Source organism: Cnephaeus nilssonii, assembly GCF_951640355.1.
Source record: "Cnephaeus nilssonii genome assembly, chromosome: 5".
Lineage (NCBI taxonomy): Eukaryota > Metazoa > Chordata > Mammalia > Chiroptera > Vespertilionidae > Cnephaeus > Cnephaeus nilssonii.
Window position 1 is genome coordinate 108,288,364 of NC_137076.1, and position 16,402 is coordinate 108,304,765.

At 53.6% G+C, this 16,402-nt stretch overlaps 1 protein-coding gene across 1 annotated transcript in view; it reads right to left on the reverse strand.

The window, feature by feature from the left end:
• Window positions 1–11,553, reverse strand: part of EIF3B (eukaryotic translation initiation factor 3 subunit B) — a 19,871-nt gene extending 8,318 nt beyond the window's left edge. Inside the window, exons 1-9 of the mRNA XM_079772350.1 lie at window positions 11,026–11,553; window positions 6,867–7,059; window positions 4,911–5,030; window positions 4,431–4,488; window positions 1,834–1,962; window positions 1,549–1,706; window positions 743–874; window positions 585–651; window positions 244–290 (exon numbers count right to left, since the gene is read on the reverse strand). Coding sequence (XP_079628476.1) covers window positions 244–290; window positions 585–651; window positions 743–874; window positions 1,549–1,706; window positions 1,834–1,962; window positions 4,431–4,488; window positions 4,911–5,030; window positions 6,867–7,059; window positions 11,026–11,545 — 1,424 coding nt within the window. The 5' untranslated portion in view covers window positions 11,546–11,553. The remainder of the gene's footprint in view (window positions 1–243; window positions 291–584; window positions 652–742; window positions 875–1,548; window positions 1,707–1,833; window positions 1,963–4,430; window positions 4,489–4,910; window positions 5,031–6,866; window positions 7,060–11,025) is intronic.
• Between the last annotated feature and the right edge of the window lie 4,849 nt (window positions 11,554–16,402).

The window sequence follows — 16,402 nt, forward strand, 5'->3', positions numbered from 1 at the left end:
TTGCATGGCAGCACTTCAGGCAGACACTGCCCCACCAGAGGCTTCTGAGGAAAAGGGCCGCTCTGACAGAGGAGCTGGACTCACCCAACGCCCCCCACACCATGTAGCATGGAGCCCTGTCACTCCGTGGAACCCCTGCGCCACCGTGTGGCCCTCAGGAGGCACCCTGTGCGGGGAAGGGACCCGGAGCCCAGGTGGCATGAGCCACAGAGTGAGAGGAGCAGCTGGAGGAGCCCCGCTTACTTGATGCCGGAGATCTTCAAGCTCTTCTTGTCCAGGAGGCCCATAGACTGCAGGAAAACGAGGGTCACAGTGACTCTGAACAGGCCAATGTCTCAATCACACAATGTTTTTACAAAAAGGCAACCAGAGGTTCAGACGTGAGCGTGCATGAGCACAGAGGGTGACAAACCCTGAAAACCGTCCACGTTTCCCAGCCACCTCTCCGCCCCCACCCTCTGAGCACAACACGGGCTGGCCCAGCACGACCAGACCCAAGACAAACGGCTCCACCGCGCACGGGTCCAGGGAAAGCCCCCCGAGCCGGCCCAGCTCGCCCCGCGATAAGGGAAGCGATCACTCACAGGGGTTTCGTAGATGCTGAGGGTGTCGAGGGTCATCCGCGCAAAGAACTTGCCATCATGGCTCCACCTGAGACGAGGAGACCAGTGCAGGCTCTGCCCCCGAGCAGCCCCGAGGGCGCCAGCCCCCCCCCACCCCCCCCCACCCCCCATCCACCTACTTGAAAATCGGCCAATGAGCGGAGCTTTCACAGTGGAAGCCTCTCTTCTTCTGCCCGGTGAGGATGTCCCAGATGATGATGGCCTGAGGGTCATCCTGTGTGTCCATCAGGGGGCTGAAGGTCACCAGGTATCTGAACAGGAGGACATGTTTTATTTACTTAAAGTAAGTTTTTCTTTTTTATTTGAGAGGAGGAGAGAAAGAAACATTGATGAGTGAGAACCTTCCATCGTCTGCCTCCTGCACGCCCCCTACTAGGGATCGAGCCTGCAACCCAGGAGGATGCTGGGTGGCTGTGGGCCATGGCTTTCAAGGTCCTCATGTTCCACCCACTCCCCCCACAAAGCTACACGGACCAGCACACACAGGAGAGATGTTGGTTCACAAGAAAATAATCTGCGAAATACATGATTCTGGACTAGATCCTGAACTGAAGGGGGAATTTTACAAAGGACATCACTGGATCAATGGCGAAGTTTTAACAGTGACCGGTGTTAAACCTCCTGCCGTTCACTGTGCACGCGGCCGTGCACAATTCCCATTCCCAGCAAACGCACTCGGGGAGAAGGACATGATCCTTCCACCTGCTCCCCAAGTCTCATGGAAACATCCGCTCCTCTATTTGGAAAGAAAATGACAAAGCGACGAAGCCACACGGGAACTGGAGCGCTCGGCACAGAGCACCCAGGAGTTCTGAGACCTCCAGTCGTTTCTAAGGGTGAAACTGCTGCAAAGAAAGAACTCTCTGCCGGAGGCCAGCGAGAGCTGAAGGGAACCGATGCCAACAGCACTGTCCCACGGGCTTACCTTTCGCAAGGTGAGAAGTCGATGAGCTGGACCCCCGGGTGGCTGAATCTCTGAATCTGTTTGAATTTCTCTCCCCCCCAGAGAGCAATGCCTCGCTGATGGAAGGTCGCTAGGTAGGTGCCCTTGGGAGACCAGCGCACGTATGTCTCTGTCCACCGCTGCGGAGAAAACAAGGCCGCCATCAACAGCACAGCCAAGCGCACACTCCTAGACGGACCCTGGAGACCAAGACCCCTCACCTGCTCTCGTGCCCAGCTCCCTCCCCATGTGGCAGCAAACACCCACCGCTCTCTCTTCGATCGATACGGGATCCTTCACGTCGTTCCAGAATATGGAGGTGCGGTCTCCACTCTCGAAGATCACACTGTACTGATCCCTGCACTCCGCCTCCTCCAGCCAGTAGCGTAGATTCCCCTGGAGGAAGGCCGAGGGCGGAGGCAACATGTCAGTTTTTATCAGAGAAACGCACTTCTTTTTTTCTTTTAAAGTATGAGTTTTTGTCCAGGTTTTCTTAAATACCCACAAATTGGTGCTTTTATTGCAGCTAAATCCAGGAGCTGAAAACAACTTTTAAAATAAGTTACTTTTATCATACATTTAACACTTGTAAGAGATAGATTGAAACAGTATGAATTTTAAAGAGGAGGTTTTTAATGATTCAGTAACAAGATATGGAAACAGATACAGAAATAGCTATTGAACTCTAAAATAAAAACATGTTATAGAGAAATAAAAGGTATTTCACTTTATTTTATTGATTTTTTACAGAGAGGAAGAGAGAGGGATAGAGAGCCAGAAACATCGATGAGAGAGAAACATCGATCAGCTGCCTCTTGCACACCCCCTACTGGGGATGTGCCCGCAACCAAGGTACATGCCCTTGACCGGAATCGAACCCGGGACCCTTGAGTCCGCAGGCCGACGCTCTATCCACTGAGCCAAACCGGTTTCGGCAAAAGGTATTTCACTTTTTAAAAATCCTAAAAACATCACCTCTCCTGCTAGTTAGTAACCTAATCATGAAAATGATAATGAGTTAAGTATTAGCTTCTCTATTTAAAATAAAAGTGGCTCTGTCCTTTTCATGAATGCTGGTTTAGGTCTGAAATGTAAGACAGGATTTTAGGTTTAAAAAAGACAATCACAAATATTTTACCACCCTAGGTTAACAGATTCTTCTTTGTAACACTAAGAAGTTGGTAATAACTCTTAAATTTGTTTGGACAGAAAACAAGAAATGGATGAGCAGTTAAGCAAGTCAAGTAGGACTGGGTCACTGGGACACAGTTAACAAGTGGCATCAAATCAGAAAACACAAGGAGCTTCGCTCAGGGTGAGCACGTTAAATAAAAAGAGGAGCATTTAGCCCTAACCGGTTTGGCTCAGTGGATAGAGCGTCGGCCTGCCGACTCAAGGGTCCCAGGTTCGATTCCGGTCAAGGGCATGTACCTTGGTTGCAGGCACATCCCCAGTAGGGGGTGTGCAGGAGGCAGATGATCGATGTTTCTAACTCTCTATCCCTCTCCCTTTTCTGTAAAAAAATCAATAAAATATATTTTTAAAAAAAGAAGAAAAAAAAAAGAGGAGCATTTGAGGTCTTTACAGCAACGTGTTTGGCCAAAGAGTCTAGATTTGGTAGATACAAAGGGAATGAGTCCCCAGAAAGACTAAATTAATGAGAAGCTAAATTCAAATTGGCTCCAATTCGATTTACAAATTAACAATGCAAAATAATTTTATTTTCTATCTTTTTCACTCAAAAGAAAATTCAAACCATATTCTTACTGCTAGTGTGAAGTAAATGTTTCTGAACTTGCGATATTTTTGGTTAGTTTTTAAAGATAAGTGATAGCAGATGTTGATGTTATTAATGTGACCAATACATTAAATTTCTAAAGAATAAAATTAGATTAATATTGTTATTCACAATGACTCAGCATAAATAGTAGAGGTCCCACAAATTGTTCTTAGCCATGGGATCATGGGACAATTTAGTGACCATTATATGGAAAATGAATTGAGAAATGTTTCCCTCTCTACATTTGTATTTTATAAAAAGTAGCCTCTTACTTTCTTCATTTAACATCATTTTAAATAACCTTCTAACACTGTTTCATTTTTCTCTGAAATAAATCAAACTTTAAAAACTTCCAAAATTTGCTCATGTTAATTGATCTCAGATGTTCCTTTTGACAGTGAAACTATTTTTAATTCTAAAAAAAAGTCAGTACTCTACCATTTGGTAAGAGAGTGGCCTGAAGTCTTTTTGGGAGGGTCATTTTCTAAGCATTTTAGATTGTTATCCAGTGTTCAAAGGAACTAAAGTTCCTATAAAGAGATAATGAATTTGGAGCATTAATGATGCAATCAGATATATTAAATTAAAGCCACAAAGTCTTATAAAAAATGACTTCGTTGTGTTCAATTGTGCCAACACAACATCACTTGATTTTGTTCAAAAACTGGTCAAGTCAGGAGAAGAGGGTAAAAATAAGCTACTGTGATTAAAGCCAGTTAGACCCCCCCCCCCCCAAGGAAAAAAGATTAAAAAAAGTCTATATAGCCTACCAAAGAGCTCCCCATACACACTCAGGCTAGAGACTTTTTGCCACAGTACTAAAATACAAACTCTTCACAAACCACAACTCTCTCCCACATGTTCCTTTGTGTTCTATGCTGCTTTTACAATCCTTCTGAACAGCCCTGGCCAGAGTGGCTCAGCTGGCGGGCACTGTCCTGGGAACGCACTCACTTCTAACACTGCTCTCGGAGGTGGACATTCTGGCAGCATCTCCAACGCCCCAGGAACTCCCCCACCCACTCAAGCCAAGAGGCTAGCCAGCGTTTCTTCACCTACTTAGACACCGATTTCATCCACATACCAAGTCTTTGAAAGGCTGTTTCTCTGGAATATCCCATTCATCACTGATCGTCATGTACCTGGAAGAGAAAGAGAAATGGTCCAATAGCAGTCACAATGGCAGCTCCCCCCTGGTTCCCCCACCCCCGCCCGGGGCAGTACAGCCAGCCCTCAGTTAACATCCACTAAGTGACATAACTGATGGTAAGTTTCTACGGCAGCTCATCAACACTGTAAGGAAACGCCATGTTCGAGGACCTGCTGTCCTGCACCCTGCTGTCCACCCCACCGCAGGGGAAAGGATGAGCTTTACTGGTAATACCAGTGAGGGTGCTGGTGTGAGGAGTGCTACTGGCCAGTGTGAGTGAGGGGCCAGGGATGTGAAATGGTCCTGCATGGTCTGACAGAGGGTGGGACCACCCAGAAGGCAAGAGCCCTCCCCCTGAAGCGGGCCATCCGCAGGATGAACGTCCAGGTTCGCACGGCCAGAGCCTGAGCTCACTTGTCAAAGTCGGTGAAGAGGTTGACTCTGAAGGTGTGCTGCTTGTCGAGCTTGTAGCCGTCGGCATTCTTCACGGCATCCAGGGCATGGGCAGGAGACGCGTACTCCAGGAAAATGTAGCTACAGCGAGAAAGAGGCGATGCGTGGACATGAAGATTAGCGTGCTCGTGCTCAACACACACGAGACCTTCCACAGCTGCAAACACGGCATGCACCCGGGACCGTGCCCCTGCCATGTCCGAGGCAGTCAAATCTCGGGCAGAGCAGTTCCTTGAGCATGAATGAAGTCCTCACAGAAGCTCCTCATTCATCAAAACATCCAGTAGCTTGACTGTGGTAATGGTTTCATGGACCAAAATGTGTGTCAAAATGTGCGAAAGCATACACTTTAAAACTGGGCATGTTTATTGTATGTCAACTATTTCACAAAGTTGTTACAAAACCTAAAGTCATAAAGATATGGCCCTGGCCAGGGTGGCTCAGTCTGTTGAGTGCCATCCCATGCACCAAGAGTTGCTGGTTCCATTCCTGGTCAGGGCACACGCCGCGTTGCAGGCTCGATCCCCAGTAGAGGGCATGCAGGAGGCAGCTGATTGATGTGTAGCTCTCACACTGATGTTTCTCTCTCTCCCTCTCCCTTCCTTTCTCTCTAAAAATCAATAAAAATTTAAAACGAAAACACCCCCTGAATTTGGAATGCTTAAAAAAAAATAAAGTCATGAATATTATGTATTAGGTTGTATTACAGGCAAAGTCACAAAGGTTCTCAAGGGTGTTTCATTATAAACAAAATATAACAGGTATCCTTCCACTTGTTTCCACGTAGAAAACAGTAGGAGCATCACTGTGTTTGACCACGTATTTATAAATTAAACTATGCTAGGTAGTTTCCAAAATCTGAATTAAACAAAGTTGATCACCTCACCCTGTCCTCTCAAAGACTGACATTTACATGAAATGCAAACAGAGTGTCTGACTAGGCCAGTGATGGGCAACCTTTTGAGCTTGGTGTGTGTCAAACTTCGCCAAAAAACTGAGCACAACTCAGGTAGTGTGTCACTTTGAGGAAAAAACTAACTCCAAGACTCTAGTCGCAAATGTTTCATCCTCAGGAGCAGCAAATGTTTCATCCTCGGCATGCGGCCGCGTGTCATCAGAAATGGCTACGCGTGTCAGTGCTGACACGCGTGTCATAGGTTCGCCATCACTGGACTAGACACTCCTTCCTCTGGTGACCACCTGGTCACGAGCCAACACCGCCCAGCGGCAACCCCAACCCCACTCCTAGGTCCAGAGCAAGGAAACAAACACACTTGCTCAAAGGGGACACCTGCGAGGCTTTGTACCTGGGAAACACTGATGCCAACTGCTAGGAAACAGATGGCCTGTCCCGAGATGGGACAGAACGCCACAGCATTTAAAATGTTATTGACACAGAAGACCTACTATGGGATTTCAAAAGCAAAGTGCAAGACTGCCTATGAGCTACCATTTTTAAGAGGCACTATTCTAGGTGACACCAGAAAAGAAAAAGTTGATTAAGCAATGACACAGTGCTTTCACCTAGACTGTAAAAAATACACCCATTTGTGATGTTAAAACATGAAAAATAAAGCGTCTTGGGATAAAATACCACATGTAAAATTTCCCTGAAACCCTGCCAGCTTCCGGATCTGTGGGCCCCTTTATGCTGTTCTGACAGGTTGAAACCCCGGCTGATTCCGTGGGCATTCAGCAGCCCCAAGGCCTGTCCCTAGTGAAGAAGCACCGGCCCAGGACCACGCGCTGCTCGGCGGAGCTTCAGCTGAAGGCAGTGAGCACCCACCGGAATGAGGCGGAGGCCAGAGAACTCGGGCCACGTGGTGATCGCCGAGGGGGGTGGGGAGGTGGGGGAGGGGTGGGAGGGCCTGACACCAGAAGTAGGAAGGACACTTAGCAACCCTGCGTCCCACTCACCCTTTCGTCTTCCCCTCCTCCTCTGGGTAGAAGTCGTTGGTGATTTTCCCGAACTTGGAGAAGATCTTGTGGATGACATTTTTGAGCTTGTCCAGCCGGTCAGGTCCCACCTGAGGAACATTGTCGACCACGATCACCGAGTCGATCCCGTCCGCCTCCTGAGGCCGGTCTTTGAGCACATCTCCCAGTAACTCTGCGAGAGAGAGGTGTCCGGTGACTTACTGACCGTGAGCTCGCACTCGGACCAACTCCCAGCAAGCAGGGAGAGGACTCTGCCGCGGCACCTGGAGAGGAAGCCTGGCCCTGGCTCGCCTTCCATTTACACGTGAGAGGAGGAGGAAGGTTTTAACTCTTCACACTCCCCTGGACAGTCAGACATGTCCATAGGTTCCTGGCAATAAGGGAAGATTTCAAATGAATTTAAATAAAAAAGACTTTCAGTAATGAGAATGCAAACGAGAGGAAGGCCTTTCCCGGGAATCAGAAAACCTGGAGTGGGCGGGGACTGCCCCCGAGGCCCTCCCCAACCCACCGCCGCTGGACACCGGCCACCAGGCAGTTCCTCCCAGTCAGTCTGAGACAAAACAGCTCGCTACCCAACAGCCTTTCTGTCTGAGGACACGGGGCTGAGACAGACACGAATGCTCTCTTTCTGAATAATTCTGTACAAACTCGTTAGCTTGTCTAGGAAGCTGTGAAATGGCAAAGCACTGGGTTAGAACAGACACCTGCAGAGCCGCCATCACAGCACACGCCAAAACCGCGTCCGTCTCAGCCAGGCCGAGAGTGAGAGTCAGCGAGCCAGTGTCAGCCCGGGTCATCTCAACCACAGGTGTGCTCTGGAACCCGCGGGCCACTCTTGTTCTTTTTTTACTGATGTCAGAGAGGAAGGGAGAGGGAGAGAGAGATAGTAACATCAATGATGAGAGAACCATTGGTCAGCTGCCTCCTGCACGCCCCCCCACTGGGGATCAAGCCCGAAACCCGGGCATGTGCCCCAGGCCAGAATCGAACCTGGGACCCTTCAGTCCACAAGCCAACGCTCTATCCACTGAGCCAAACCAGCCAGGACCACTCTACCTTCTTTGTCACACTTTTAAGAATTTCAACATACCAGCCTGCCTGGTGTGGACCAGGCGGTTGAGGCAGAGTACCCCCGTACAACGAAAGGTGGTGTGTTTGATTCCGGGTCAGGGCACACACCAGGTTGCGGATTAGATCCGAAAGACAGGAGGCAACCAATCGATGTTTCTCTCCCTCCCTTCCTCTCTCTAGAATCAATGAAAACTATGTCCTCAAGTGAGGGTTGTTAAAAAAAGAATTTCAAGCCCTAACCGGTTTGGCTCAGTGGATAGAGCATCGGCCTGTGGACTGAAGGGTCCCAGGTTCGATTCCGGTCAAGGGCATGTACCTTGGTTGCGGGCATATCCCCAGTGGGGGGTGTGCAGGAGGCAGCTGATCGATGTTTCTCTCTCATCGATGTTTCTAGCTCTCTATCCCTCTCCCTTCCTCTCTGTAAAAAATCAATAAAATATATTTTTTTTAAAAAAGAATTTCAACATGCCAAAAGAACATGTCAGAAAAATTCTTTGCTGCATTTCATTCTCAAAATTTAAGATGGATTCTCTTCACTTTTGTGTTTGACACGTTCAATAAGTTCAAAGGCCTTTCAAAAAGGAGTCTTAATTTCAAGAGACATGCCCTGTTATAAACTACTAGAGGCTCGGTGTGCAAAATTCGTGTGCTGGGCGGAGGGGGGTCCCCTCAGCCCCGCCCTCTCACAGTCCAGGAGCCTTCAGGGTTTGTCCGACTGATGGCTTAGCGGAGCTGCAGAGGTGGGAGAGGCTTCTGGCTGAGGCGCACACCCCCTGTGGGAGCGCACTGACCACCAGGGGGCAGCTCCTGCATTGAGTGTCTGCCCCCTGCTGGTCAGTGCACATCATAGAAGCCAGTTATTCCGTTGTTCGGTCAATTTGCATATTAGCCTTTTATTATATAGGATTTCTAAGTCATTTCAACCCTTTATAAATATTGAAAATGTTACCTTAAAAAAAAAACAAGAACTGCCACTTAGATTTCAAATAAAAAACAAAAACTAAGACCAAAGAGAAATAAAGAGGCAGGTCAGAGCCACACCTGGCGACGGCTCCCCACAGGACGGGAGCCCAATCCGGGGCTCTTTAAAGCTCCCGCACCACACAATTACGTGGCCTGTTAAGCCTGCTCTGAGTTTACAAGGGTCACAATAAACACGCCAGCGTGGACGCACACGGTGCACTCCTTCCCAGTGCTCAAGGTCTTTATGGGAACGAGTGTCCTTTATAAGAGTCTGTCCATGCACTGCACGGAGGTCAGCAACCACACAAACACATCTCCTCCTTCGTCACCAGCCTGCACATCTGGTTCTTGGTGCTGGATTCCCAATCTGGCTCCAGGAGAAATAGAAAGAAGCAATTCTCAAAACTAAGTAGCAAACAGAAGCATAAATAGTACTTAATGAGCTCAAAAGGAAGACATTTAGAGGGAAAACTTTCACCACGTCTGGCTGAGCCCGGCAGCGGCAGAGAACTGAAGCTACAGGGCGACTGGCGAGAAGACGCAGCCGTGCCGTCCCAGCCTGAGGGGCAAGGCACAGCCCAGCGCCGCACTCAGGGACTAGGAGAGGGCGCTCCCCAGACTGCATTTCCCAGAGAAGTGGCACCCAGGTGTCCCTCTCTGCTCCCCACAGACAGGACAGTTCTTCCCACAAAGTACGAAACACACATGAGCAACCGACCACAACCAGGGGCCTTGAGAAAAGGGAGGCTCGCTCAGTGCTGGCTCCCAGGACCAGCACTCCCAGGTCACGCTGGCTACAACCCACCATGCCCTGCGCTCCAAAAGGCCTGCCCAGCCGTCACCTAGCCTTGCGCTCAGGTCACATCCCCCGTCACATCACAATTCTGGAAATAACTCACGCGTTCAAGTCTTGTGTGAATTAGGTGTGCTCCAAAAGTGCTTTGACTTGGAGTAAGTACTGAAGGGCTCAAAATAGGCCCTGAAGTCGACACCACGATTTATAACGGATCAAAAGCTCAATTGAGCACCGATAAGTCAGCACCACCACCAGCGTGGCAGAAAGCAGGCGGCCCGGGCAGCAGAGTCCCCGCAGCACTCCTCCCGGCCAATTCCCAGCGACCTGCCGGGCGGTCACACACATTTCCCTCCCAGCTCCCAGGACGAGCCCTTCCTGCTTCTCACGCGGACATGTTCTATCTGTCCAGGGCGACACAGCAAGTGACAACAGGCAAGCCTTTTAAGCGTGTTTAGAGTCGACAGCTCTACGTCCGTTTCCTAAACTCCTTTTCCGTTTCACTTGAGGTTCTTTATGATTCTGTCTCCACCTCCGTGTGAGCAGACACAACAGCTAAAAACTTCTGTCAACACCAGCCCATCCTGGCGCGGCAGCATCTCCCTCTCTCGGGGCAGCACTGCCACCTCAGTGCGTTGTGTGCGCCTCCCCACTGTGCACAGGGAGCCCCCCGATGCGCTCCAGCCGCGCCGTTCCCACGGCTGGAACAGAACAGCCGAGCCGTGGGCGGAGCAGCCCTGACAGTCAGTCACGTTAGGAGCGGGGCCCGCAGGCGGATGCAGCCGCGGGGCCTGTAGGCTGGACCGGGTAGGAAGGAGGCAGAGCCAGCTGTAACCCACACCCTCGCGGGGCCTGCCTCCCGGCCGCAGGGCCGCCCAGCAGGCTCGGGGCGGTCGGGCGAGGAGCGCTCTGCGGTGGCCCTGCCGCCGCGGGTTCCGAGAACAGCGTCCCTCCCACCGCGAGGGGTCCGCGCCGAGTCGGCTTCAGCTTGGACAGGTGTCGCTGGACCCTCGGCACCCCACCTGCAGGGGAGGCTGTGCCCGGAGACCGCGGGCCCGTGGTGTCCCGCGCCGCTCGACCCTCACTGCGCCCCGGCCGCCGCCGCGCCGCCGGCCCCCTCCACCCTCCCAAGCCCTGGCGGTGGGAATGGCCGGGTCCCCGGGTTGTCTCCACCCGCACCCTCTCTTACTGGGGAAAAGGAGGGAGTCCGGGGTCTCACAGCGAACCTCCCCTCCGAGCGGGGCGCCGGGTGGAGAATGGGGACCCCACGCCCCCCTGACTCCCGCGTTCGGGACCCCGGCGCCTCACCTTCCTCGCTCACGTCGTCCACGAAGTCCTCGGGGTCGCTGAAGGAGGGCTCGTCCGCGTCCCCATTCTCGGCCACGCCGGCGTCCTCAGCGGGACCGCCCTGCACCCCGCCCGCCCCATCGGACCGGGCTTCGGCCGCCGCGTCCCGGGCCTGCTCCCCCGGGGCCTCGTCCTCGGCCGGGGCGGCGGCGGGGGGCTCCTCGGGCGGCGGCGGGGACGGGCCGGGGGTCGCGCCGGCCGCCTCCTCCCCGTCGGCCGCGGGCTCGGCGGGCACTTCAGGGCCTGGCCCGGCCTCCGCCTCCTCGTCCTCGCCGTCCGCCGCCTCCTGCGCGCCGGGCCCCTCGGGCCGCGCCGGCTCCTCCCCCGGCGGCTCGGCGGCCGGCTGCTGCTGTCCGGGCTCGGCCCGCTCCTCGGCCGCCTCGGGCGCCGCCACGTTCTCCGCGTCCTGCATGGGCCCGCCGCTGCCGCCTCGCCGCGCTTCCGACTCTCCCAGGCCGCCCCGCGCCGACGGCCGGGCCATGTGCGGGCGGCGGGCCGTCCCACGAGGGCCGGGGGGGGCTCCACGCCCTGACGCCTCCCTGAGCGGCCGGGAGACTCAGGGGGCAGCGGAGTGCCTACCCAAGGTCAGGACGGGACTCCCCTGCGAGTGCGCGCTCAACTGCCATCACCACAGCCCCGCAGGCCCCTCTGCAAACTCACTGTGACTGCAAGTCCCCCCCTCGGGGAAGGGAAAGGATGGTTTCGCCCAACATGGCGGCCACGCTCTCCTCCTCCCGTCGGGCACCGCGGCGGCGGCCTAAACCATTTGTGACGCCGCAGGGAAGTCCCAGAAGTCAGCCTGGGATTCAGAACGGGGCGAAAACCTAACTCGGAAAGTAATCCTAGGAAAGCCCGTAAGTCCAACACCCTGCTCGGGCTGGGAGGTGTGAGCCTTCCGCCGGACGAACCGGTTCGCTTCCATGTTTCTAAGCTCCCCCTTCACGTGTCCGTGTTTAGACTCGTCTACTGACGGGGCACTAGAATGGACGGCTCCGAAAGAGGAAAGGGAGTCCTGGCGAGCCGGGCCGGCCAGCACATCGGCTTCCCCGTGCCACTGAAAAGCGAGAGCTGCTTTCACCGAGCACGCCGGGGCACCCCGCGGCGTGGGGAACCCCGCTCTCCCCATTCTGAGGGTCACGGTGGGCGGGCGGGCGAAGAAGCCCCGCCCACCGACGCGTGCGCGAGCGTGGGTCACGTGGGTGGACGGGCCCGGCGTGGGCGTGGTCTGTGCGGGGGCGGGGCCTGCGCGAGGGCGGGGCTGCTCTGGAAGGTGCCGGGGACCAGGTGCTGGACGTGTCTGGCTCGGGTTTGGACCCTTGGGGAAGAGTATCTTGTACTTGTATCTCTTTTTTAAAAAAATAGATATTTTTATTGATTTCAGAGAGGAAGGGAGAGGGAGAGGGAGAGGGAAACATCAATGATGAGAGGATCATGGATCGCTGCCTCCTGCGGGCGGAGCTCGCCACCTGACACGTGCCTTGACCCGAATGGAAGCAGCGATCTCTAGGTGGACGGAGGACGTTCCACCCACTGAGCCAGGTGCTGAGCTTGTACCTTGTATTTGTGCTTGGCGATGGCCAGGAGTGAGGGCCACTGCTGGCTGGCAGTGTTTGAACCGTCCCAGAGAGGAACTGGGTGGAGGGGGTGTGGCTGGGAGACGGGGGTTGGTGTTGAACGGGGCCTGAGCCTCCGTTTGGGGAGACGAGAACGCCCCTGAGATGATGGTGGGGTGTCAGAGTGTGAGTGTGCCCCACGCCCAGGCCGGCGCCGTGAAAATAGCCCAATGGTCAACTTAACGTCCTTCGCGTCTTTTCCCTCCTTTGAGCGGGAGAAGGGAAAAGAACCCAGTTCTTGCGTTGCCTGGTACCAAGTGTGACTCTGACTTGGGGCAGGCCCCTGGGCCTCTGGGCCTGCGTGTCCCCGTCTGTGACCTGAGGAGGAGCCCCTATTCCGTGTGTGGCCTGTGGACCCGTTTCAGAAAGGCGAACTAATTTGTCCTGGAGGTCACAGTACTCATTTCTCCTTTCATCTGCAGTTTCCCTGGGCGCGAGGGCGTGATCTTGAGGAAAGGCAAGGGGTGCGGGGCGGCGGGCAGGGCGAGGGGTCCGTGGAAGTCTAGCCTCACCGGGTCCTGGGCGCCCGAAACAGGAACAGCACCTGGAGGCCAAGGGGCCGGAGCGCACCCATCCGGGCAGCTCCAGGGTGGGATATGGACCGGGAGCAGTTTTCCAGAGAAAAGGACACCGGGGATGCCCCAGGCACCAGGCTGCCTCAGTCTGGCTTCCGCCGTCAGTAAAAGGGAGGGGGCTGCTCCTGCCCCCCCAGATTGACCCAACACGTTCGTACAACACGCTTCAGTCATGCCCCTCCGCGCTCATTTACTCTTTTTTTTTAATTTATTTATTGTCTAAAGTTTTTTTTTAATATATTTTATTGATTTTTTACAGAGAGGAAGAGAGAGGGATAGAGAGCTAGAAACATCGATGAGAGAGAAACATCGATCAGCTGCCTCTTGCACACCCCCTACTGGGGATGTGCCCGCAACCAAGGTACATGCCCTTGACCGGAATCGAACCTGGGACCCTTCAGTCCGCAGGCCGACGCTCTATCCACTGAGCCAAACCGGTTTCGGCTATTGTCTAAAGTTTTACATAGGTCTCCTTTTTCCCCAATTGACCGCCCCCCCCCCCCACCGCCATTCCCACCCCGGGCAAGCCCCCACCGCCCAGTGCTGTGTCCATTGGTTATGCTAACAGGCGTGCATACAAGTCCTTTGGTTGCTCTCTAACCACCCCCCCCCGCCCCCCGCTTTACTCTTTCACTCAGCACTACCATCAATATTTTATCCCACGTTCTATGTGGCGTTTGTCATTACCACCGGAAAAGCTCACTGACCACATGCAGTGTGGCGGTCTGGGTTGGATCCTGGAACAGAAACGAGACGTGCATGCCCAGCCAGCGTGGCTCCGGGGTTGAGCGTCCACCTATGAACCCGGAGGTCATGAAGTATGGTAGCAATCAACTCAGGTAGAAACTGCTGTTTGGCTTCTGTACTTATTTGTTTGCTAAAACAATAGAAAGTCATTTTGATTTTTCTGAACTTATGTATGCTATCCCAATACTCCATTGATGATGGTTTGAATATCCCATTGATTGTGATCTCACTGGTCATCGAAGCACATTCTTCTGGGAACCAATTATCCTACATTGTCTCAGTAGCTACAGATAACGAGTTTCAGTTGACTCAGTGGTCCCGGAATCTGGACAGCACAATTATTCTAAATTGCCCCGGTGGTCCCAGATAACGTGTTTCTGTTGATTCAGTGATTCGTAGATACTTTAGATAACTAACTTGCTCAATTTCGCTTCTGTAAAAATGCTTTTCGAGAAACAGGTTCCTCATTCCAGACCCAAAGATGTAATCGATACTTTTGTGATATTCTGCCGATATAAGCCAGAGGTGGCAAGCTGTTCGGGGCTGCGAGGTTTGGAGTGCTGAATGGCTCCCTCGTATGACGCCGGCCTTTAATAAATGACTCCATAATTCGACTTCTTGAGGCGTCCTTTGTAAGATGGGGGTACACTTCAACAGTCATGGTTCGATTCCCGGGCAGGGCACATGCCCAGGTTGCAGGCAGCCGATCAACGATTCTCTCTCATCGTTGATGTTTCTTTCTTTCTCTCTCTCTGCCTCTCTCCCTTCCTCTCTGAAATCAATAAAAATATATTAAAAAAACAAAAAAAGAAAGAAACAGGACGTTCGTGGGAAACAGCTGGACCGGAACCTAAGTGATGCCTGGTGTTGCGCTAACAGCGTGTGCGGGTCAGGTTCTCACGGCTGTGGCATGTACAGTGCTAACATCAGGGTCATGGGAACTCTCTGAGCTACCTTTGCAACTTCTGTAAATTTGAAATCATCCAAAATAAAAAGCTGTCTGTCCCAAAGTATTGAGACTCAAGCAAATGTCTGCACCCCCATGTTCACAGCAGCCTTACTCCCAGTAACCAAAAGGTGGACGCGCTCCCGTGTCCCCCCCCCCCCCCCCCCCCCGGCGATGGAGGCGATGGAACGTTGTTCCGTCGTAACCAGGAAGGGCCTGTTGACACCTGCTACAGGTGGATGGGCCTGGCGGACAGCTGGGTGAGATCAGCCAGACACACAGGCACACACACTGACTCCACTCCGAGGGGCTGAGGAGGCAGGTTCACAGGGTGGGAGCAGAAGGGTGGGGCCGGGTGGGGTGGGGGGGTGAGTGTTTAATGGGGACCGAGTCTCAGTTTGGGAAGATGGGAAGTTGTGGGGATGGTGGTGGGACGGCTGCCCAGCAGTGTGAGTGCGCGTGGTCAGATGGCAGCTGGTACCTGGGCACACTGTGCCACAGCCCAGTGTCTTTACAGTGTTGCAGGGTTGTCCTGCCCGCTGGCTGGGGGACCTCGAGAAGGGTGCTGAGTGGACAGGGCCTCGGTCTTCTCTGGGGTGAATCTTCCTCTTTGGGTGTGAGGATCCCGAAAGAATTAATGAGTCGGCAGGAGAGACAACTCGCCTGCAGATGGTGCTCTGGGCCGCTCCGTCCCCTTCACATCCCTAAGGGGCAGGGAGCTCTGGTTTCTCCATCGTTTCTCCAGGGAATGTCACGGAACGGGCTGTCTGCGGTCACAGAGCAGGGAGAGGAAGGGCAGGTGGACTCAGAGGGCCCAGTGTCGCCCAGGCGCCTGAATCCCCTCCCTGCCGGACCCACGCGCCCCTGCCTTCAGCAAGGCTGGTTGGGCAGCCTTCTGGGACGGCCTCAGGTGGGGCAGGGGCAGGAACCAGACCGTCCTCGCAGCGCCCCCAGGGACACCCCGCCCCCCACCCCCGCACGCCCTTTCCTCCTCTGAGCCGGTTTCCAGCTGCGGCTCAGTGGTTAGAGCACTGGCCCAGCACCGAATAGTTGTCGGGTTGATTCCCAGTCAAGGGCACATACCTGGGTCACAGGTTCCATCCCTGGCCACAGTGGGTCAGGGTGTGTGGGGGAGGCAACCAGTCCATGTGTCTCTCACTTCCATGTTTCTCTCCCTCCCTCCCTCCCTCCCTTCCACTAAATAAAAATAAAAAAATAAATAATATCCTGAGTTGAGGCTTAACAGCAGCAGCAACAGAGAATGCCGCTGTGTGGAGCTACGCCAGGCACCAGCCAACCTCCACATGCCCCCCCGCACCCCCCCCCACCCTGGCAGAGAGCATCAGTAATTGCCAGGGGTGCTAAGCCTTACTGAGCTCCCACGCCAAGCCAGGCACCGCCTTAAATACTTTACAAATATCACCTCACTTCATCTTGGCACCTTATTTTGTCTTATT